At 47.4% G+C, this 25,366-nt stretch overlaps 1 protein-coding gene across 1 annotated transcript; it reads right to left on the bottom strand.

Moving 5' to 3' along the window:
* Window positions 1–251: 251 nt before the first annotated feature.
* On the bottom strand, window positions 252–24,833 carry LOC142771488 (uncharacterized). Its single transcript, XM_075872987.1, has 4 exons — window positions 24,458–24,833; window positions 7,096–7,242; window positions 3,101–3,210; window positions 252–406 (listed from the first exon to the last, which is right to left on the bottom strand). Exons 1-4 carry the CDS (start codon window positions 24,606–24,608, stop codon window positions 278–280), a joined length of 537 nt encoding a protein of 178 aa, XP_075729102.1. The 5' UTR covers window positions 24,609–24,833; the 3' UTR covers window positions 252–277.
* Between the last annotated feature and the right edge of the window lie 533 nt (window positions 24,834–25,366).

The raw sequence follows: 25,366 nt of genomic DNA, 5'->3' as shown, positions 1-25,366 counted from the left end.
AGAGTCAAGTGAATTGTTCAGTTGATGATGGGGGTTTTGTTGTGCGGTACACATATTGTATTTGTTTTCGTCTTATTGTATGTTACCCGTTGGCATTTTTCGTACATTTTTGTCAATCTTCGTTATGTTGTGTATTCAGTGTACTTCCTACTATCTGGATAGGCTGTACTGTACTTGCCGCAAATTGAGCTCATTGAACTGTATTGAACTGTAATGCCTTATGGTGCTGTGGGTATCAAATAAACAAAATGAACAAAGCGGCTCAGCAGCTTTTTTACTAGCCCAATACACTCCGAGTGTACAATGAGAACAAAGGGCTCTTCTTTTTGGAAAACGGTTTGAAATTCATTGCTGTCATTGCTGTCAAGATCTTCCAGCACCGATGCATTAAAGCTGGTAGTCCGAGCTGTGGAAAAGAGAGAAGATATGGAAGATTAAAACACAAATTCGACGGCGAAACAAGAAATGCTCACTTAAAAAAATTAAGGCCCTGTCATTCGCACCATGCACAAATCTGGTCTGGCCCGAGCCGATCAGGTAACAACAGTACAGGTGCCCCACGCCACACTTAAGAGAAAATGTCAATAACAGAAACTTACCTTTCTTCATCGCATCATATCCCACCGCTGACGGCACACGCGCGTAGTAGTAATGAAGAGTCGTCCAACAGTCGTTGGTGCTGGCGAGCCGAGGCAGCAGCAATCGATTCACTAGCGCACTGCCCGCTTCACTTCCGAAGTTACAACACCACTATCTCCGCTACCACTCAATCCGTACTGCGCATGTTGCCGCTAGATGTCCTCCGCTGCACTTCTCATAGTTTCATCGTTGCCACAGAGGAATGGGAGCCCTCAGACCCCGTTGTAGGTTGTGGTGGCGGCGCTGGCTGACACCAGCAAGGCCCGCGAGAGCCATTCGGTGCATTTTGGCGCAATTTTCAAGATTTTTATCAGAATTGCGCAAGCATTCTCGTTTGTATCAGTTTGGCACATTTGACGCAGGAATAGAATCCCTGTGTACTTAACGGTTACTTCAACGCCCAGGCAACCGCCCTTCTTCCTCACTTGACGAGCTCACACAGTGCTTCTGCGGTCTTTCTTTTTTTTTTTCTTTGCTTCAGAAAACGTAAGAGGGCATCGAATTGCAACTGTGCAAATACAGTACAAAAATACTGATCATGGCCAAGTTCGGGGTATGCCTATCATGCGAGTAAATAGTGTATTCTCTTGCAATGAGCATCTAATGACCTTCTCATCATGACTGCAAAACCTTGTTAGCACGAGTGCCAGACTGAGAGCATTAAAAGGGGCCAGACCAGGGTGGTTATTCTGTAAGCGCAGTTGGTCACGTGGGCACAGAAAACAGTGGTGCATGTATAGCATGAACAACTATCAATGCCGACAAGTACCGCGCTGAAAAGAGTGCAAAGAGTGTCAACATAGAGGCACGTGTGAGTAGTAAATTTCAGCTTCGAACTAAATTAGCAGTGAATAGTGATTTGGTCGAATAACTTTGAATTGAATCCAAATAGCATATATCACATATTAATTACCATAATAGTTGTCACCCAACTAACCTTGACAATATATTTAAAAAAATTGAAACAAGGCATGCACAAATGTCCTTTTTTTAGGTTCAAACAAAGTGTAAGCAACAATGAATACTAGTAGGCATTTACTTTTAGTAAAATGCAAGTGATTATCTCTAAAATACATAACATTTTAAAATTTACTACACTTGGAGAATGTAAGCCGATATAACAAGCTTTTAAAATTAAAAAAAACTTGAACCATCGCCAAGAAGAATCCTTGATGGGATGCGAAGCAGCAACGTCGCGGTTCTGCTGAACGTGCTAACGCGGGTGCCATGGTGAGTGCTGGAAAATTCATTTCAAGTGATGGCTGGCATAAGGAACCCTGATTGGATTTCAAGCAGCAGCTTTACGCACGGGTGGTGTCCCAGGCTGAACGGCGCTAACGTGGGTGCTGCAGTGAGCACTGAAAGATTTGTTTGAAGCGATGGCTCAAGAAGGATGGTCGTGCAGGTGACACAGACATGTTTCAATGCGTACGTTAGGCACGTGTCAGGTTTACTACACGTGAGCTGATGAGTCAGCTGTGTAGCGAGCAGCGGTCACTGCAGGCACTGTGGGTGCTGCGGCAAGCGCTTGGCAGGCGAAGGAGAGAGTGACGTCAGTGCGCACTGCGAGCGTAGGCTGACATAAACGTGCAGCAGCGGTGCAACTTACTTGACACTGCGCCAACACCTGCAGTGCGCGACACGTTGTACGAAGGAACAGCGCTACACAGGCTAATCAAAGAGCTGATTTGCATTTAAAATTTGAGTCAATGTGGAAATACGATGTTCATTTCACCTTAAGGTGGGCCTTCGCGACAGTGCAGAGTTTGCCTCGAAATGTGCATTCACAGTTCCACACCCTTCCAATGCAGTGAAACTCCTTTCGGAGGGAGTAACATGCAGTTTATGTATGTCTATTCAATCATTTCTAATATTTTAAAATTTTATAATAAATTGAATTCATTTTGAAGCCGATTTCAATACTTTAATCCTTGCTTGAATATTTAGACTCTTTGAATATTTGCACATACCTAGAGTTTACACTAGAATCAAGTTGTTGTCGATATCACTTGATGCTGAATCTCCTGCTCAGTTGTGCAGCATACACATTAAAAATTGTTTTATATAATCCATCTTACATTCTCAGTTGATATTTTGCAGATGACGTGACGTGCGATTCCACACATACACATCGCTCAAGATACCCCAGATTAAGAAGTTCTTTAACATGTATTTAGCTTTGGGTCAAGCTGATCGAACTACAGAATGTATCGATCCACAAGTGAACGAAATGTTCCAAGGGTGAACACTTGCGAAAAATGGCAAGTCACTTCAAGTTACCAGGAAACAAAACTTCATTGAAAGTTCTGTGTGTTGTTTCTATAGGAATTGCATGGCCATCTTCAGAAATGCACTCACATGCAAGCAGTGGCACAACATTGTATATTCACGAGCTTTGGTGGATAAGAATCACGAGATTGTTTAAGAAATCCCCGCCTAGTGACAATCAACTTAGGCTCACCTGTTCCTTGGCTGGCCCGTAGGGAGGCAGCTCGAAGAGCCGTCGCCTTGCATTGATGGCCCCACTGTGAGCCAGGTGAAGCAGGAATTCCAGGCACACTCGCACCTCGGCTGCGCACATCTATCATTACTCATCCAAAACTCGTTGAAGTTATTTTCAGTAAATTTTTAACACACCAAAATAAGTCTGACTGTCAATGCCATAAGGTGACCGGTATCTGAATTTTTATTTTGCTGTCAACCTATCAACTTTCAATCCTGACAGGGAGTCCCAATACATTCATCAGGTTTAGCGATTCCTTCAGTATCATACCCACAATGAAACACAGCAGCAAGACTGCATACGAAGAAACAGCACTAATTTTTCATTTAGCATGTGATTTTCTTTTACGCTCAGTCACCCAGCATTTATCAGAAAGCCCAGTTAACTAAGCCACTAAAATGTCTCAGCAAACTTCATTTGTATTTTAGTAATAATGCAAACTAAAATAAGATACTGCAAAAACTATCGTGGTGTATTGATGCCCTGTTTCGTGCACCGCAGGCTACAATGCTACAAAGGCACTGCTCCTGCATTGGAAAGTGATGAGGTTTGGAAAGTGATGAGTGATGAGGCATTGGAGGTGATGAGTGATGAGGTTGCCCACAATAGTGCAGTCGAACTAGCTGGCACAGCACTTTCTTTCTGCCCTATTCGGTGCTGTAAGTGGCAGAAAAGTTTGACATGCAGCACCAGGAGTCATTGTGGCAGAACAGTGGTATTTATTCAGTCAGACGTAGCAGCAGAACAGCCAATAGTAGTGAAATGACCTGCTTCTATGTGACATTGGCATTAAAAAAAAACAGTGCATGTTACGTGAAAACATTTGCGCAAAGGCATGACACACAGGGGTCGTCAAAAGTTTCCAGACCATAGAATTACATGGGCCAGCAGGAACAGAAGCAAGTTATTGCACCAAACATCCCGGTGGGGGAAGGTAGCTGAACCGGTGGACGGTAGAACCGATGGAGTATGCATGCTCTCAGTGGTCACGAACTGGTGATCCGCAGAAAATTTAATATCTTTAGGGCAGTATCGCGGGTGCTAAGCTTGGTAGCGCTACTAGCAATGGTCGTATGCCCACCTTCAGCCCGATGCACATGAATTCGTCGCCTCGTCCCCAGAGGTTGTATTGTGCGTTGGACCCAACGCACCAAGAACACGAGGCCCAACGCTCAAAGCACTGGCCGGAAGAATAAAGAAAGTGGCACATACAAGACCCGGGCGGGAACTCTTCCTTTACTATGTATAACACAGCTCCGCCGCGGTGGTCTCAGCTGCTGACCCACAGATCGCGAGATCAAATCCCGGCTGCGGCGGCGGCTGCATTTTCGATGGAGGCGAAAATGCCGTAGGCTTGTGTGCTCAGATTTGGGTGCACATTAAGAACACCAGGTAGTCGAAATTTCCGTAGCCCTCCACTACGGCGTCTCTCATAATCATATGATGGTTTTGGGACGTTAAACCCCACATATTAATCAATCAATCAACAATTGTACAGCACCCTCTGTGGGGCCAAAGCACCATTTCCGAAAGTGGAACTGTAACCGAAACCCAGATACCACATCAATCCCTTTTGAATAAAAGAACATTCAGAATCCTACCAGACAACACAATTCTTAATAAGAATGACCAATTCTTAATAAGAATGAAATTGTATACAGCATGCATAGCTAAAATACAACATTAATGCACAGACAAATGTAACAACACATCATCCCCTCCCCTGAGACAGGATGTCCCCATAGTCACTGTCCTGTTTGTGTCTACAGTGCGGACGCCTGTCGCTGCCCATAGCTGTCTGGTGGAGCGAAAGAATTGGCCCATATGCTTTCTATCCAGTGAAATTTCGGCACAGTAGGGCCCGGAACAAGCATACGATGAAGCTCCAATGGGACACGGCTCGGCACCACCGATGCAGGCGCCGCACAAAGAACAAGAACACGCACGGCTGGCACAGATGCGACCGGCAGAAGCACTCCTGCCGCACACAGAACAGGGGCCACCTCCGAAATCCCGGCCGGCACGCTCCGCGGATGCACCTCTGGCGAACCGAGAACAGAAACAGCATCCCGGAGACCACCACCAGCCGATCGAAGCACAGCCAGTGCAAAAGAAGCAGCAAGCAAAATGGGAGCAGCAAACACCACTAAAAGATGGACAGCTGAGATGCAAGCAGGTAATGTATGGTCAGCAGCAGTAGACCTGACCAAAACAGCCATCCTTGCAGTAGAAGTACTCCCAGTCGAAGCATGTAGAGACTGGTATGTCCAACCATTGGAAACACCGCAGGAGCAGGCACCTCAGGAGCACGGCCAGCTAGACACTAACAGGTGCAGCCCAAGTGAGCACACTACACTCGCCATCTGGGCAGGGATCGTCGCTGCTCGTGAAGTTGAATTATGACCCGGTAGAATTGGCAAGATGACCGCAGAACTCAGAAGGGCTGCCGGCACAGCAAGGTTGGAAGCATATTGTTGTTGAAAAGATTAAGGAGGGCAAGCGCCGCAGAGTTCTTGCTAGCGTCGCCTAACCGAGTCGACCAGCAGAGCAGCCAACTGCTGCAACGCGCAGTCAACATGCTCCTCTTCCCTGGCATGTACCAACGCTGAGTGGACAACGCCTCTAGCCCTAGCCAGTTTATAGTCATATACACTCTCTCTCCATTCGAACCTTCTTACAGCTCGTGGTGGCGGTTCTCAATTATAACAAAGTTTCCCATTATTAAAGTCCTTGCAGACGTCTCCCAGTCGTCATGGGCCCGCCTGACAATACCCTTATCTTCGCTTGTAACCCACTTGTGATGGGCCTAGACAGGTTAGGCCTACCCATCAACGTTGCACTCTGATGACAGTCAGTCAGGTCCTGTGAAGGTCAAAAGTAGCAGGTGTCTCAGGAATCACTATTGCCAGGCGCTGCAGGGCCAGAGAACACCTCTCTGTCTGCCAAGATCGACAACTGCTTTTCCGTACCCTCAGGCTGCTACCCTCAGACCCGGGTTACCAGAGCCTTTGCCGCGAGAGCAATGCTGCCTGCCTCGACCTCCTTAGTTCGGCCCTCCACAAGAAAATTCCACCTCACCTTCTGGGGTTTGGGGATTTTCGCGCAGCACGGCCTTTCTTTCAACCGATCCCACATGTTATTAACGTGGCGTATATGCGCACCATCAGGGCCTCACATGCCATCGCCCCATTCCACTGCATCACACGTGTTTAGGGCCCTTTTACTTGTGATTACCTTCCGAGGAAAGTAAACAAGCGATTTGGGGTGCACAGAACCTTGGCCTCCTCACTGCCAGGTATAGTTGCCAAGATATTTTATAACAAGATTATTAACGACTAAGCTCTTCATCAACGAAAATTGATCTTGTACAAAACCAATAAAGACTAGACTGGTCATACTGGTACTTCTTGACATTAAGCAGCCACATCTGTCCAGGTTGGGACATTTGTGTCTCAGCTTCCATTTTATCGCCATCTACCCTCTACACCCACGCGGTGAAGTGACCTTTGAGTTATACCTTTAAGGTAACTAGTGAATTAAAAGAACTACGTTGATTTAAAAAAAATGGTACCATTTATTTACAGAAAAGACCTCTACAAACTGAGTGCAAAAAAAAAAAAAAAAATTTAGGCGATTTTGGCATGTTTGGCGCAATAGCACTAAAGAGCTCGTTTCAATGAAATTCTGGCATCGTTGTCGGCATTGCTAGTTCTGAGCAAAAAATTATCATGTGTGTGACCTCAAAATCGATGAGGTTGCCGATAAATAATAAAAAAATTCCGGGTCTGAGTGGGGATTGAACCAGGCTCATTTACGTGGCATGGGGGTGTTCTACCACACAGCCCCCAATTTATTTCCTCTTTTATTACAGAAGCGAAAGGGTGTTACGATGTATCAACAGTCTCTACATTATCGTCAAGTGCACTAAACAAGCCACAAATATCAGCACTTACATGAGTAATGGTGCTTCTTGAGCCGAGCGAGGCATTCCCTGAGTTGCAGTGCTTCACACTGCCTCCCTTGCAGGTGCCATGCAAAGGCCTCAGCTGCAATGCGGTCTTCCACGGGCCACGTACCTGAAGACAATAAAAGTGCACAGTCTGTGCAAGCCACAACCACGGCAGCACATGCTTGCCTTGTGTTATTTTTTCCAGCTCAATAGGGTAAAAGCACACCTGTCAACAGTTGGCAGTAGCAATAATTCTATACTGATCAGAATGGCACAAAATTCTCAGATACAACAAGGTTTAAGTACTTACCCACTGGTTTTCACTGTGTCCATTGTAGCGATTGATTCAAAAGCTTTTTTTGAAATGCTTATAGCTATTGGCTGGGGTGTATTAACTTTATAAATAAGATATAATTCTTCCTATTTACTATCTCTTGAGAACCACAAGCTAGACTGAAGTATCGTCAGCAATTTATTCACTGTGTGCACGTATGATGACTGTTTAACACCAACAGACTGTCCCGTTTTCCCAATGCATTGCTTTTTACAAGTCAACATTAGACCATGTGGACATTTTAACTACACTCCTTCTCACCACTACCACTCAGCACTGCCAAAGCTACGGGGTGTGTGCAGGAAAATATTGTTCTGGATATAATAATTACATAGCGATTAGAAAGGTCAAGATATTTTCCCTAGTTTGACATCTGCTGCTGCACATCAATAAGTAATATGTTTATTCAACATTATTTTTACGTCACATTTCTTTCGTTATTGTATCAGTAAATGTTGGTAAATGTGGTTTCAAAATAAACATGGCAGCAACCATGCAGACTCGACCGTCCACTTTGATCCAAACTTGCCCTTGTTGCTCACCCAAAGCATTCACAGCAACAAATTAATAATGTAATGAGCTATTGTTTAGTACCATTCCACTTAAGACCACGTAGGCTCTGTTTTCATTGGCGAGATAAGTTTTTTTTTTAACTCCTGCAGAGCCTAACGCATTGAGAATTTGATAACAGCCCATAGAAATAGTGCAGTGTAGTCACGAATACATAGCAGTCAGAGCGCCAAAACATAAATCTAAACAAACACAAGCGTCAGTTTGGAACTTATGTGCCACAGAGTGCACAACAATGATGTGATAAACTCGAGACGGAGGCCACCAACGTCACTGTGTGCAGCCATGTTCCATTTTTTTTTTTCAGCGCTACCATCTGCTTTCCAAACATGTGTACGCAGATCCCAGGAGGACGCTTAGCAGATGACACGCACACGAATGAATACATGTAGAGATTCCAATTGCCCTTCTTATTGGTTAAAGGGGCCTCATAGCATGCACAGTGCTGATGGAAACTTCTGAGTGTAGTACAGAAGTTTGTAAGATTAATGTACCGACTTCTGGTGCTTATAATGGTAACTTCACAAGTGAAGGTGTTTGCGAGTGCGAGTCTTACACCTTGGATGAGAACAAGCAGTCATGTGGGCAATAGAATAAAGGTTGACTCTCGCACGTGTTGGACCTCTGAGCTTTGAAACTGCGGCACTGTCACCATTGAGTGAAAAACACACCTTACAGGGCTTCATAAAACTAAGAGAAAAAATAAATAAAACATAGCAGTCAAGCCTGCGTTGCCACGAGAGCATTCTTCAGCTCATGAGGAGCATCAATAACAATCTTCAGGGTCAATGAAGAGAAAGCACAACAGCATGCACTGACATGTTTGGCCTTCAGTCACACGATTCAACATGCCAACTTGATGAAGTACTGACACGATTTTGAGACATTGCAAAATGGACATTTTATCGTTTCCTTGATATGCAGTGTCAACGCTATGCACACACTGGAGTGTGCGAACAGGTATAAAATATTTTCTTCGATTTTAAAGTTTCTGTTGCTAAGCACCAGCCCCACTGCAATGTACACTATTCGCACGAGTCAACTCAGTTTCACTGAGTTTGCAAACTCTGCATTCTGTACGCAGCTTCAATTGCAGAAATTACTGTGACTGGGGACAGTGCATTCATAGCTCGTTTCATGTACTTCGAGCAAATGGCAGACCTGCCGTTAATACATCACAAATTACTGTCTTCCCGTGAAGTCACACTGACATGGCACGTCACGAAGAAGCCACCCCATTGATATCGAAACCGAAAGAGACTTTTTAAGATTGTGTAAAGGGGGTTTATTGAAGGACTCAGCAAGCGGGTGGTAGCTCTAAAGGAAGGCAGGCGAACCCAGATGACGGTGCTTGATCGCCGATCTCGTGCCTTTTTCTTGTGCTGATGATAGCTGACCTGATGGTATCAAAGTCTTTCTTATTCACTACAATTACCCCCGGCGAAAAAGTTGAAGCCATCCTGGCGATCTAACACGTGGGGACAAGCGGGTCAAAGTACAGCTTCAGACGGTTTACGTGAACGATATCACGTCCACGCCGACGACGGTCGCTCAATGGCGTGAGGGGTTCAATGGCGTAGTTCACGGGTGAAGTACGCTCGACCACGCGGTAGGGACCATGATAATTGGAGAGTAGCTTGGGCGATACACCAGGGGCGCAGGGCGGTACATGAAGCCATACAAGTGCTCCAGGAACGAACGTTGGTGCAGAACGATGGTCGTCGTCACGGATCTCCTTCTGGTGCTGTTGCTCGGATGTAGTAAGCCGCTTGGCTAGCTTGCGGCACTCTTCTGCGTAACGAGCGGCTTCCGAGACAGGCTTGTATTCGGAGGGATCTGGCGAGTATGGCAGTAAAGTGTCGATGGTGTGTGATGGTTCGCGACCGTACAGGAGAAAAAATGGGGAAAACCCGGTAGTGACTTGCGTAGCGGTGTTATATGCGTATGTAACAAATGGGAGAACGAGGTCCCAGTTTGTTTGATCAGAAGCGACATGCGTAGCGAGCATGTCCCCCAGAGTACGATTAAACCGCTCAGTCAAGCCGTTCGTCTGTGGGTGGTAGGCTGTACTCTTCCGGTGAACCATATGACACTGTTGAAGAAGTGCTTGTATTACATCGGAGAGGAAAACACGCCCTCGGTCACTGAGGAGTTCTCGAGGAGGACCATGACGAAGCACAAAACGATTGAGTATGAAAGTTGCGACGTCTTGTGCTGCAGCTGTGGGGAGAGCAGCAGTTTCAGCGTACCGTGTTAGATGATCCACTGCCACGATAGCCCATCGGATGCCTGCTGTTGTTAATGGTAGTGGTCCGTAGAGGTCAATTCCTACTCGGTCGAATGGGCGGTCTGGGCATGGAAGTGGCTGCAATGAACCTGTAGCAGGATGTGGCAGGCTTTTCCGCCGCTGACATTCGTGGCAGCCGCGAATGAACTGGCGGACGAAGGTAAACATTCCGCGCCAGTAATACCTTTTTCGTAGGCGCTCGTAGGTCTTGAAAACACCGGCGTGAGCACATTGCGGGTCGGAATGAAACGGCGCGCAGATGGTAGAGCGCAGCGTTCGGGGAATGACTAGTAGCCATTTCCTACCATCTGCTGAATAGTTGCGGCGGTACAAAAGGCCATTCCGAATACTGAAGTGCGGAGCCTGGCGGCGCAGTGTTCGAGTGGTTGGAAGTGTCGGTGCCTCGGATAACGCGTCAAGAAGCGAAGCGATCCATGGGTCATTGCGTTGTGCAGAAGAGATGGTGTCCTCGTCAAGCGCTGACAACGTGTTGTCCGAGGAAACAGATGCGATGTCCGGGGATAGGGGAGATCGTGACAGTGCATCAGCATCGGCATGCTTGTGGCCGGAACGATATACCACGCGAATGTCATATTCTTGAAGCCGAAGAGCCCAACGGGCAAGACGACCCGATGGGTCCTTAAGCGAAGATAACCAGCATAATGCGTGGTGGTCCGTTACTACATCAAAAGCACGGCCATAAAGGTATGGGCAAAACTTGACAAGCGCCCAAACGATCGCCAAGCATTCCTTCTCGGTGACTCTAGTTTGATTCAGCCTTGGTAAGAGTTCTGCTGGCGTAGGCGACGACATACTCGGCGAATCCAGACTTGCGTTGCGCGAGAACCGCACCGAGGCCGACACCACTGGCGTCGGTGTGGACCTCAGTTGCTGCCGTAGGATCGTAGTGACGCAGTATTGGTGGCGAAGTGAGGAGACGACGAAGGGTACAGAAGGCTTGGTCACACTCAGAAGACCATGACGAAATATCAGTGGTGCTGCCTATAAGTTTGGTCAAAGGCGCAATGATAGAGGCGAAGTTGTGCACGAACCGGCGAAAGTAGGAGCATAACCCCACGAAGCTCCGTAACTGCTTCATAGTCGTTGGTTTGGGGAAGCCGGCGACAGCACGTAACTTAGCCTGGTCTGGAAGTATACCGTCCTTTGATACGACGTGCCCGAGAATCGTAAGTTGCCGAGCAGCGAAGTGACACTTCTTGAGGTTGAGTTGGAGCTGAGCATTCTTCAGGCACGTGAGGACGTGTTTGAGGCGCTCGAGATGTGTTCCAAAGTCTGGCGCAAAGACGACTATATCGTCGAGATAGCAGAGACAGGTTTACCATTTTAAACCCCGAAGATCCGAGTCCATCATGCGCTCGAAGGTGGCAGGCGCATTGCAGAGGCTGAAGGGCATGACATTAAACTCATACAGACCGTCCGGTGTCACGAAGGTTGTTTTTGGTCGATCGGCATCTGCAAGGGGGACCTGCCAGTACCCTGAGCGCAAATCTAATGATGAAAAAAACTCGGCACCTTGTAAAGTATCAAGGGCATCGTCAATCCTGGGTAAAGGATACAGGTCTCTTCGAGTGATCTTATTTAGGCGCCGGTAATCCATGCAGAAGCGAACAGAACCATCCTTTTTTTTAACGAGCACTACAGGTGAGGCCCATGGACTTTGTGAAGGTTGAATGACGCCACGTTGCAGCATATCGTTCACCTGTTCGGTAATAACTTGGCGTTCCGCCGCTGAAACACGATATGGTCGCTGTCGTAGTGGCGCATGGTAGCCGGTATCGATGTAATGTATAGTGGTAGAAGTGCGGCCAAGTGAAGGTTGAACAACATCGAAAGATTCGCGGTACTGGTACAGCAGTTGGAGGAGTTCAGATCGTTCAGATGGTGACAGTCCGTCTGCGATCGCCGAATCGAACACTTTTGAATCCTGTAGATAAGAGTGGTTAAGAGCACTGACGACGGTGAGGTCACTTTGGGATGATTCTTGCGGCACGGTAAAAATTTGTCCGTTATCAATGGGCTGTACGCATCCAAGAGACTCGCCTTTAAACAGTTTGATGGTATGCGGAAAGGGATTGGTAAGGCAGAGAGCACTGGCTCCATTAGAAATTGAGAGGGCTGAATAAGGGAGCAGAAGTGGTTTCCGACTTAGAAAGAGGCTTGATGGCTCGAAAAATGCTACTTCATCACGCATGCCGTCAGAGACCACAGGGAGCAAAACAGCTGTTGTCGGTGGAATGTCAGTGTCTTCTTTAACAACTAGCTTGTGCGCGGCTTGATTAGTGTGGTCGTAGGGCTGGTCGAAGAACGAAAGCAGTTCAAGTTCGGAACGGGCACAATCTATAACGGCACGATTACGGGATAGGAAATCCCAGCCAAGTATGATGTCATGAGAGCACGAGGAAAGGACGATAAACTAAACAATGTAGTGGTCCTCCGCAATTTTGAGTCGGGCAGTGCAGGCGGCTATAGGTCGAACAGGTTCTCCATTTGCTGCACGTAAGAACATATCAAGCGGCGTGGTCACCTTTCGGAGCTTGCGTCAAAGTTTGGCGTCTATAACAGACACAGCGGCACCGGTATCCACAAGAGCGTATGCATGGGCGCCGTCTACAAAAACTTCGACGATATTTGACGGCAAGGTGCGAGGACTTGAAGATTTCAATAGCGCAGTTCTTGCCCCTTGAACTGCGACGGCTAGTTTCCCTCATTTTGAGGGGCTGGTCGTGGACGCATGGGTGACAAGGAGCGTCGATTGGGTGAAGGTGAGCGACGAGACGAAGTTGCTGGATAGTCACGGGAAGACGTGTTTGACTGACGATCCGAACTTTCATAACCAAAAGGTGGTCGGTCCATGTAGTTGCTTCGTGGTCGGACGTCTGTGTAGGCGGGCACGCGACGACGGCAGTATCGGTAGATATGGCCAGGTCCGCCGCACGCAAAACAGATCGGCCGGTTATCGCGCGTTCGCCAGGCATTTGCAGCAAGGGGCGCCGCCCACGCGGCATATGGCTGAGTCGAGGCTGTGGTAGCGAGAGGAGGAGCCCATGCGACGGAAGACCGAGTAGGAACGTTGACATGCGACAGTCCATTGAACGGCGAGGGCTGGTGTGGCTGCTGCCTCTTTACTGCGTCAGCATAAGTAATAGGCGCGGCGACAACTTGCTGCTGAAAGGACACTGGCATAGCCTCGGCAATCTGGTCCTGCAGTGCATGTCGGAGCATGGGAGCTAACGGTGTCGGTGGTTGCTCTTGCTGCTGCTGTGGGAGCTCTTCGCGTTGACAAAACGGCAGGAGGAAAAGCTGACGTGCGACCTCCTCATGCACAAAGTGTTTCATTTGTGCTAGAAGGCGGGAGTGGTCAGGTACGACGTCCAGTGCAGCGAAAGGTTGGTTAGGCTGAAATGGACGACGGGTGAGAGCTCGTTGCCGTCGCAATTCGTCGTAGTTCTGGCACAGAATTACCACTTCAGACACCGTGCCAGGAGACTTCGCCAGGAGCATTTGAAAGACGTCGTCATCAACACCTTTCATAATGTGCTGGATCTTGGCACTTTCGCTCATTGCAGCATCGACGCGCTTGCAGAGATCGAGTATATCTTCGATATAGGCGGTAAACGTTTCGCCAGGTTCTTGTGCCCGTGAGCGCAGGCGTTGTTCGGCACGCAACTTCCGCACAGCAGGGCGACCGAAAACCGAGGATATTGCCTGCTTGAAAGTGGCCCAGTTCTCGAACTCGGATTCGTGGTTTGTGTACCACAGTTTCGCCACATTAGCCAAGTAAAAGTTGACGGTGCTCAACTTAGCAGCGTCATCCCACCTGTTTCGTCCACTGACTTTTTCGTAGGACGACAGCCAGTCCTCGACGTCTTGGTCTCCGGCGCCCGAAAAGATCGGGGGGTCTCGCTGGTGAACCGGGCCGGGGCAAGTAGGAGCCGCGATAGGTGCTGTCTGTTGGGCAACGTCAACTTGCATGGTCGACGGCAGGATGCGGGATCGGAGTTCCAGGGTGTAGGTGATGCAGTTACCCAGCACGATCCACCAAATGTAAAGGGGGTTTATTGAAGGACTCGGCAAGCGGGTGGTAGCTCTAAAGGAAGGCAGGCGAACCCAGATGACAGTGCTTGATCGCCGATCTCGTGCCTTTTTCTTGTGCTGATGATAGCTGACCTGATGGTATCAACGTCTTACTTATTCACTACAATTGTAGTATTGAAAATATATGCAATGCATCCCCATGCATAGTAGTACTCATTTTAGGGTTCTCAAAACCCATGTTTTTATTTACAGCAACTATCCCAAAATATTTAAAATTCGTGCCAGTACTCCTTCAATATCCACTCCCTTCTTTCCTTCCCTCCTGCACTTTTGTGGCACATATTTTGCGATGGTGGTCATGCTGTGTTCTCACAGATACTATAGGTTTGGTTATAACAGTGTAAAAACTTGAATCATGCTCTGAAAGAATAAATAAAAGTGAGCGTGGGTTTCAGCACAACGCCAGGGAGCTGATCCCAATGACACTGAGCAGCTAATAAAAGACAGTTTCCGTTTGTCGCTTGTAGGTGAGCTCTAGTATCTCTCTTAGATTAAAATATCCTGCAAAATGCCTAACTCTTTTACGTCTTAACGTGCAAAGATGCCCCTTTTCCTTAGATTCAGTTTCGATCCTGAATGTGTATACCGGCTATACATAGCATTCCATAATAACTTGCTTATAAAGCATGTCTATATTTCCACGTGGTTATTTTTAATTAACAAAATTATAGTCCAGCAACTATATTCATGCTTCATTGCCAACAGCTTCCAACAAACCGCCAACATGAATGAATAATGGCAGATGATCCGGGCTTGCATTTTACAGACAAGCATAACAAAAATTTGCAGCATTTCAGAAGTAATCTGCAACATTTTTGCAAAGCCAGTGTTCTCAGTGCCTTTAGAAATCAAAAAAAGATTTCACTTTCGTACTTGGTTTGCACTCTTCAGAAGAGCTTCAGAATTCAGAGCTTCTTTTACAGAGAGTGTGCTATGCTTGACACTCAAGCAATTCAAATGTGGCTCTTGAAAGCTGGACACTTGCAAGGTGTGAACACAAGGGGGAATCTGACCCCCAACGATTATGCTTCGTACGTGTGTTATTGTGCAAAGACAAGGCCACCTGCCGAAATGTTGGTATACCCCTCCTTCATCAATTTTCAAGCCTCAATGAGATCCACAAAGTATGCAACCAATGTCATCTAACGAAGTTTTCAAATGTGTGTGTGTGCGTGTGTGAGTGTGTTTGTGTGTGTGTGTATATATATATATATATATATATATATATATATATATATATATATATATATATATATATATATATATATATATATATTGTAAGCACAATATGCCCAGCGTTTGACCTTCATCTTCTTCATCTGTATATAATCATCACGAAAAACGACGTCTTCGTTCGAAGCGTTGATCAGGCGATTCGGCCTAATAAACGCTGTCGAGACTCCAACGCTGCTACTGTCTTACAGAATGGTGGCGGCTGCTTCGATCCCCAAGTCCTCTCCAACGTCACGTTCCCCTGGAGCTTCGTTCCGGTCGCCGCTTGCTTCCCGAGTCAGCTGTCATGGCTCAAAAACCGCTGCCCGGAACATTCAGCATCCCTGTCGAACAAACCATTCCTGCGTGGATCGTCAACGACCGGCAGCGCGACCCACCCATCTTCTCTGGTCTTCCACGCGACGACGTCGAGGTATGGCTGAAAGAATACGACATGACCAGTGTTTATAACCAATGGGATGAGCCTCAAAAACTTCTTCACGTCGCCTTCTATCTGTCCTATGTCGCAAAAACGTGGTTTTTTAACCGCGAGAGCAGCTTCCCGGATTGGCCTACTTTTGCTCAACAAGTCATTAGGATTTTCGGGAAACCGAACATCCATTCCGAAGTGTCGAAACGAAAGCTCGGTGGGCGTGCCCAACATCCCGGTGAGACATACACTTTGTACATTGAAGACGTCCTTGCCCTTTGCCACCGCGCGAAATCGGCGATGACAGAAGCTGATCACGTTTGCCACATCATCAAAGGGATAAGCCATGTCGCGTTTAACGCTCTGACTGTTAAAAACTCCACCACCGTTGAGGATGTCATCACCACATGTCAGCATCTTGATGAACTCCAAGCCATTCGATTGCACCCAGACTACCCAGAAGCCAGTGACAGCCGGCTCTCCCCGGATGTAGATTTGCACAGCTGATTCGCACTCTGATTCACGAGGAACTTCCAAGCGCAAGGGTTGTCATGTGCACCCGCCCCTTGGCCTCACTCTCCATCTGCTGGTGTGCGGACTCATCAAAGAGGAGCTCTCATCCATGGCTGGCGCCCTCCAATCGAACACTGACGCCATCAACACCACCCATGACGTATGCGCAAGTTGCTGCCATGCAACTTGCCTTGGTTCAGCATGCGCATCCTGTACTTGCGCAGTCCAATGTAGCAGCATTTGCACCACACTCACCTGTCCCAGCGCCAGTACCAGTGCCTGTGACAGCTCCAGCACTCTATGCCCCCTGGCGCTCGCCTCGCCCAATATGTTACTATTGTGGCATTCGGGGCCATATTTCACGATTTTGCCGCAAGCCCCAGCAGGACGATCGCCGTGCCTATGGCGTTTACGAAAGGGTTTCTGAGCTATCCTCGAACCACTACCAGCGCCGCCCTACGACACGTTCCTTCTCTCCGACTTCTCCACTCACCTCACCTCGCCCCTGCTATCCCGGACGCCGTTGGTCCGCTTCACCTCTGCGACGCTCAACATCTCCTCTGAGACCGGCTGCACCTACTTCTGACTACCGCTTGGAAAACTAGCTGGTGCAGTTTTTGGAGGGAAAGCTGCATTGCTCAAACAAACACCAAGACCTCCAGAGGGCCCAGCCAATTTGTTATTAGTGCATGCTGAAGGGGTACCAGTTCAAGCATTGGTGGACACGAGGGCTGCTATTTCTGTTATTCATGTGTATTTGTGTTCTCGTCTACGTAAGGTTACCACACCTTATACTGGCACTCTCTTGCGTAGAGCAAATGACTCACAGATACTGCCATCAGCACAGTGCACCGTTAGAGTTTTCATTGATGGGATCTGGCATCATATTTGGTTTGCCGTGTTGGCTTCTTGTGCTTTTATGCTTATTTTAGGATGGCACTTTCTTTCTAATGCTGCTGCTTCTATCTCTTGTCGACAACGACTCGTGCATATGCGAGAGACAGATGATATCTCTTCGAAATCATCCCGTAACCGGCTGCGAACAGCCAATGACTTCCTTGTGCCACCTAACCACGAGCACGTTATCACGGTTATGTCTGACTCCATTGACCATGGTAACGTCCTAGTCACTCCATCAGCCCGTTGTCTATCCAGAGGGATTGCACTTTCATTGAGTCTCGTCCACTTCTCCAACTGCACCGCCTTTCTCACTGTACTAAATATCCCCGATGAGCCGATTCTGCTTACCAAGGGCACTGTTGTAGTTTCCAGCGTGGACACACAACCTATCTCTGTAATGGCTTCGGATAACAGTCTGGTGCAATCACGTTCAATACCAACAGATGCTCCACCTACTACGGCTCTCGTCAATGCCATCAGCACGGACCTCCCTCCCCCGCAAGCAGACGAACTACTGGCATTGTTGTCTAAGCATAAATCTTCTTTCGACGTACATTCCACTGCTCTAAGCCAGACTTCTGCAATGGCTCATCGCATACACACCGATGAAACTTCTGTTGTCCGCCATCGACCATACCGTGTTTCTTCCAGCAAACGCGAGATCACCAACAAGCATGTTGCTGATATGCTCAGGCAAAACATCATCCGCCCGTCCTCAAGCCCTTGGTCGTCACCTGTCGTTCTCATAAGAAAAAAACACGGCTCGGTGCGATTCTGCGTTGACTACCGTGCATTAAACAAAGTAACCATAAAAGGCGTATATCCCTTGCCTCGCATTGATGATGCCTTAGATTCCTTACAAGGAGCGGAATATTTTTCGAGTCTGGACCTGCGCTCCAGTTATTGGCAAATTCCAATGCACGAGGGTGACAAGAAAAAAACAGCCTTTGCCACACCCGACGGACTTTACGAATTGAACGTCATGCCTTTCGGCCTCTGCAATGCGCCAGCAACGTTTGAACGCATGATGGACACTGTATAGCGGAGCCTTAAGTGGAAAACATGCTTATGTTACCTTGACGATATAGTCATATTTTCTTCAACATTTGAACAGCACTTTCAGCGCCTAGATGAAGTTCTGATGTGTCTCCCAGCTGCTGGCCTTCAGCTCAACACCAAAAAGTACCACTTTGCAAGCAAAAGTATTAAAGTACTTGGAAATCTCGTCAGCAAAGATGGAATCCGGCCTGATCCCGACAAGATTACCACCGTTCTTCACTTTCCAGTGCTGCAACGCGCCAAAGAGCTCCGCAGCTTTCTTGGCCTTGCGTCGTACTTCCGGCGCTTTTTATACGAGACTTCACCACCATTGCTGCTCCACTTCACCAACTACTTTCTTCGGGAGCGCTATATGTATGGTCAGACGAATGCCAAATGGCTTTTGACACCTTGAAACGTGCCCTCACGTCTGAGCCAGTGCTTTGTCATTTTGGTAACGCCCCACCCACTCTCCTCCATACTGATGCCAGCGGACACGGACTCGGCGCTGTACTTTCGCAACGAACAGAGCGTTATGGCGAACGTGTGATCGCATATGCTAGTCGCACTGTCACAGCAGCAGAGAAAATCTACACCATCACCGAGCAGGAGTGTCACGCTGTTGTCTGGGCCATCCAGAAGTTTCGACCATATCTTCACGGCCGCCACTTTACCGTCGTCACTCACCATCACGCTTTGTGCTGGTTGTCGATGTTGAAGAATTTGTCTGGACGTCTCGGTAGCTGGATACTTCGTCTCCAAGAATACCAGTTCGAGGTTACCTACAAATCCGGCAAGAAACACAACGGTGCCGATGCCCTTAGCCACTGTCCTTTAACATCCTCATCAGGCACTCCTGGCCTGTCTCCAACTGTGAGTGAACCCATCAAAGCGTCTCTGTCAGTTCATTCACTCGCCGCAGTCGACTTTCTGCCTTCGGAAACAAGACGTTTGCATCCCACCAACACTAGGACACTTACTGTCACTCTATAATGCAGCGCATTCAAGGCTCCTTTCGTCCTCCCAACACCCGCGCCCATCGACAGCTGTAGAACTTCAAGACTGAAAACTCAATCCTTTACCCCTTTGTCTTTCACCCCGAAGGACAGCGCTGGGTTCCTGTCGCTCCTCGTTCCCTGAGGGCGCAGATTTTGGAGGCATTTCACGATGATCCCAAGGCTGGTCATCTCGGTTTTCAAAAAACCTATGAACGCATCTGCAGTCGTTTTGCCTAACCTGGGCTTTCCACCTGCGTAGCGCGATATGTTGCGTCATGCTCACTCTGCCAACGCCGCAAGCGACCCACTTCCTCCCCGGCCGGTCTTCTACAATCTCTCCCGTGTCCCGACGCTCCCTTTAATGTCATTGGCATTGACCTCTACGAACCACTACCAATATTAGCTAGCGGGAAGCGCTGGATTGTCACAGCAGTTGACCACTTAACACAAGTACGCTGAAACAGCTGCACTTCCTTCAGGATCAGCAGAGGACATTGGCACATTCTTTCTGGAGGCAATCTTTCTCAGACATAATGCATCACGCATTCTATTGAGCGACCACGGCAAGACGTTTCTCTCTAAGCTACTCGAACAAGTCCTCCACGCATGTAATACGATTCATAAAATGACTTCCAGCTACCATCCCCAGACTAACGGCCTCACAGAGCGCTTTCATCAAACTTTGACCGATATGATGTCTATGTATATCACCGCCGACCACACCAACTGGGATACCACCCTGCTATTCGTGACTTTTGCGTACAATACCGCTACGCAGCGCACCATGGGCTATTCCCCATTCTTTCTCATCAATGGCTGTCAACTGACATCTCCGCTCGACATTTTTTTTGACGTCCCTGTGAACTCGTCATCATCATCGAGTGAGCACTTAATCTCTCGCTTGGCTGATCATCACAGACGCGCTCGCCTCAATACAAAGGCAAGCCAACAAGAGCGGAAGACTCGCTACGATGACGTCCACCGCGTAGTTCGCTTCAATACTGGAGATGAAGTACTGTTGTGGACCCCAACGCGGGTTCCCGTCCTGTGTGATAAGTTTCACTCACGTTTCATTGGCCCCTATGCTATAGTCAAGCAGACGTCTCCTGTTAACTACCGATGATTAACACCTGCTATCATACTTTCCGACGGCCATTTTCGTGGTATGAAGGTTGTTCACGTGTCGTGCTTAAAACCATTCGTGCGACGTACACCACCATCATAAACAGCGACCAAATTGGCCGCTTGCGCGCGAGAAGGAAATTAGTGTAAGCACAATATTCACAGCGTTTGAGCTTCATCTTCTTCATCTGTATATAATCATTATCACCAAAAACGTCTTCGTTCGAAGCATTGATCAGGCGATTCGGCCTAATAAACGCCGTCGAGACTCCAACGCTGCTATTGTCTTATAATATATATATATATATATATATATATATATATATATATATATATATATACATACAGTACCAGGCAGGGCAGTGTACCACATGCCTTTTGCTGCTGTCAATCACCCTGAAGTCCTGCTGCAGGTACCCACTTGATGAGAATTTAGCAAATAAAAGACAGAGTGATGAGAAGTTTAGTCAAATTCTATAGCTCACACACCCGTTTTGTAGCAAGCAAACATTCAAACTTTTGTATCAAACCCCCCCCCCCCCCCTCCCCACTTTTTTTTTCAGCTACCAGAAGTGATCTTTTGATAACATCAGCCGAATTCTCAACAGTCAATAGTTCACAGGAACGAATTCACGAATCGGTGATGAAACAAGTAATTGAGAAACCTAGTGAACAGAAAAAAATTGCAGTCCATGTGGCATACACCAACTAAGGTTTTTGATTCAGTACTTGTAGTACAAGCGGATACCATGACCACTTCCCCAGCTATTCTGCTCCTCATATTATGCAGAAGAGTCTTGTTCGAAAAAGTTGGCTAAGGAGAGACAATCGCTTCAGTGTTATTCCCGGTACGCTTATAGGTGTTTAAACTTTTTTACTAGAAAAAGTACAAGAGAAATCGACAACCTCTTGCTTATAGCACATAGTCGCAGGAAGATCTACATGGATTTCACAGATGGAAAGCCTCCTAGTTGCCAAGATGTTTGTCCCGATTCAAAAACTAGGACCAACGCCTTTACAGACCGTCGCTCGACCAATTCAGCTAATAAAGTTAATTGGGAGCACAAGAGCAAAACCATCGAAAATTCGAAGCACATATATTGAAGGTCAGGTGGAACCTGAGTCATTGTAGAAAACTTATTCTGCCATACTGTGTGGTGGAAGATTGAGCCAACTAATAGGGCCATGCTTGTGACAAAGTGCATATCGTGGAGGTTTACAAGAATAATGTTTTTGCATCAAAGCATTTGTGAATTATCAGTAGCAAATGGGAAGCAGCATTTGCCTCTTTACCTCGAAAGCACAACCTTCTCCTGTGATACTCGATTAAACACCTTGCAGTACAATGTAGACTTCATTTTATAATAGGTGCTGATTTTCTTGCAAGGGCAGTGTCGGGCAGCACATGAAATGCCCAAGACCACAGCAAGAACTTGAAGGGCTTAAAGCAAGGGTGCTTTATATTACGTGAAAAGTGATCAGTAACTGCCATGCTACGTCACCGTGAAATCTAATAGGTTCTGATTGGCATTGCATAAGTTGTTGCCAGACTTTTAGAGGATCAATGTTGCCAAACTACCACCTGATTTAGCAGGAAAATTGGCCCCTGTAGTTGTGCCTTCCTCATGAGGGCTCTGTGCTGTCCGCGGTGCATTTTGCAAGTGTGTGTGTGACGTTGGGTGTTTTAATTAACAGAATTACAACACGCATTGCAGAAGTCGGGACGTGGTGTCTTGCTGTGTGTGCCGCTGTGCACATAAGGGGTCGGTCACGATGGTGTCTTAGATTTACAGAATCAACACGCAAGGATGTGAATGAGTACACGCTCAAGGGGAACTGAATTTGTGCACTGTGTTTCAATATATGTTGGACTCGTGTCGCCGAAGCACGGAATATCTCCGTAGCTGTGCGCACCTAGTCAGCTACACACAAAAATCTGCTTTCTTAGGAAACTGAATAGAGCCGCAAGAGGTGGTGAGCTTCTCTTTTCTGATCGTGTCTGATTTTGTCTCAGAAGTAGCTAGGTAGTCTAGCTCTGCACAGCTGATCGTTCGGACTCATGTACAAATGAAGAATAAACGTGCCAAGGCTGGATGATTGGGGTATGTCAAATACGCACAGAGGGCTGCTTTATCGCCGCAGCTGAAGCGAATTAAGCACGGCTCGCATGTACCTGTAAATGTAACCTCGCCCAGCAAGCCGCCGTCGCTTGCAGGGCCCCGCCCACAATAAGCACAAACAACCGAAATTCCAATTATGAATGTTTATTGTCTCTCAGCTAACTAGGTATGCACAGCTACGGAGATATTCCGTGCTTTGGCGGCACAAGTCCAAGGCATATTGAAACGCGGCGGACAAATTCAGTTCCCCTTGAGCATGCACTAATACCCATCGTTGCGCTTTGATTCCATAAATCTGGGACACGATTGTGACCGACCTTTTGTTTGCACAGCTGCACACACAGCAGAACAACGTGCCCATAGTTCTGTAACGCATGTTGTACGTTCATTCTGTTTATTAAAATGGCCAACGTCGCACTCGCAAAATGCCCGGCCAACGAGACAGACTCCTCCTGGGAAAGGCAAAACTACAGGGGCAAATTTCTTCGTCGAACCTGGTGGCAGTCGGGCAACAACCACCCCAAAATGTGGCAACTAACTTATGCAACGCCAAACTAGAGTGTACTAGAACAGGCAAGTGCTCGGAACAGCCCCAGCACCATGCATCAAAAGTGAAGCCCAAACAGGGTCAATCCGCTTGTGGCGCTGCGATCAGTAGTCTGCAATGTGTTGTCTTTTTAAGAGTTACGCGCGGCTTTGTCGAAGTGATCGAGGGGTATAACGCTCGCTTCCCACTCCGAAGACCCAGGTTCGAATCGCTGTGAATTGTAAGCTTTTTTTTTAATTCTTAGTTTCACTTGTATAGGTTATTTGTTTGCTTTTTTTCTAAATCTAGCTTCAATTGCTGCATGGTGTTACGAAAAGTCAAGCAAAATATGAAGTAAAGAAGAAGAAATTTGACATCGAGCGTACTGGGACTTGACCGGTGGCTCCCTAGTACGCTCGCTGTCCAATTTCTTCTTATTTCACGTGACTTTTCATAACCACACGTAGCACCTGAAACTAGATTAAAAAAAATAAAGCCAAGCATAAAATCTGTGCAAGTAAAATTAAGAATAAAAAAAAATCTCCATCCACAGCTGCAATTTGAACCTGGGTCTTTAGAGTGGGAAGCGGGCATTCCCCCCCTCGACCACTTCGACGGAGCCGAGCGCAGCTTTTAAAACGACGACAGACTGCAGACTACCAATCGCAACGCCACAAGTGGAATGACCCTGTTCGGCCTTCACTTTTTGGAGCTCGGTCCGGGCACTCCACTGTTCTAGTACACTCTAGCCAAACAGAACTTTGCCAAAAGAGGGAGGCCAGTTGGCAACTTACCTAAACATAAACTGTGCTTGGTACCTGACACTAGACAAGGTGATCACAGACTAGCAACTGGTTTACTGAAATCACTTAAACTGTCCTTTTCAAACTCTGCGCAAGCACAGCAACAATCATGATCCCGTGACAATAGTACATTACCCCGCCAAGAGTCTCGTCTACACAAGAGGATTTAATCTTACTGTTTTCGCGCACGCGCATCATTACTAAAGGAAGGTTTGTGTAATTTAAATAAATCACTTAGTTTGCGTTGATCGAGTCGGGTGACTCGTGTCAAGCGCACTTTACGTTGTACCAACCCAACACACGCTCAATTCATTGGCAACTGAGGCGATGCCCGTCACGGAGCTTCGTTCAACGTACATACGCTCTAGCACGATACTTGGTCGTCGCCACCACTGACCTGGCGAGTGTGTCAGTGGTGCCCTGTTGTGCAGCTTGAGCAGAAAAGAGAAGGCCAGTTTCTTCAGCTCCCTGGGTGGCAAGTCAGACTTGGCGCCAGCGGCCACCGAAGTGCACAGCCTGGTGACGACCGTCGGAACATCCACCTCCATCGCACACGCTGTGGTGACAGCCCGTCGCCTGGTAGGTGTTCTAGCGTCGCGCAAGCGCCAGTGCACCTCAAATGCGCTCAGTGTGCGCGCCCCGTAATCGCCGTGAACACAAAAGTACCTTGAGCACTAACTTAACGCTTGGTGAAGTCGCCAAGACGCGTCCCAAAACACCGCGAGCGCCTGTTTGTCGTGCCATAGCCTCCTAGATTTCCCTTGCCTGTCGGATTATCGGCGCTCACTCATAGAGAAAGAAGAAGACTCACTTGGGAAGCAGCCGTCGTTAGAACTATGGTAATGGCGCCACTTCAGTAGGGAGTGTCTTCAAATAAGTTTTTACGTTTTTGAAGCTTATATGCAACAAAAGTAATGTAAAAAAGTTTTTAAAAGTGTAAACGTAATTATAATTAACCCTACGTAAGTGGCACCGTTATAAACGACAGGTTTTTTGCGCTCACTCAACAGGCAACCCCTTCAATACAAAGCATAGCCTCTGAAATTAGCAAACGCGAAATTTGCCAATTTCAATGCTTAAGCATTGGGTGGGCTCTCAGTGATTTTCATTTTTTTTGTGCATTATCAACATTGTGAATGGTTTGTTTTTAGGTAGTGGAATCGAAAACTTTGTACCACAGAAAGTTGTGCACCTTGGGTCTGAAAGAGCGAGGAAAGTGCTCGTATGGGATTAGTTGTTCTTCGCTTTTACATCAATTTTTTTGTTTATTGCAGTGCGTTCCTGTGTGCCAGCGACAATGTCTCCA

This window comes from Rhipicephalus microplus, chromosome 9 (genome assembly GCF_043290135.1).
Source record: "Rhipicephalus microplus isolate Deutch F79 chromosome 9, USDA_Rmic, whole genome shotgun sequence".
NCBI lineage: Eukaryota > Metazoa > Arthropoda > Arachnida > Ixodida > Ixodidae > Rhipicephalus > Rhipicephalus microplus.
This window is presented reverse-complemented; position numbering and strand designations above follow the sequence as displayed.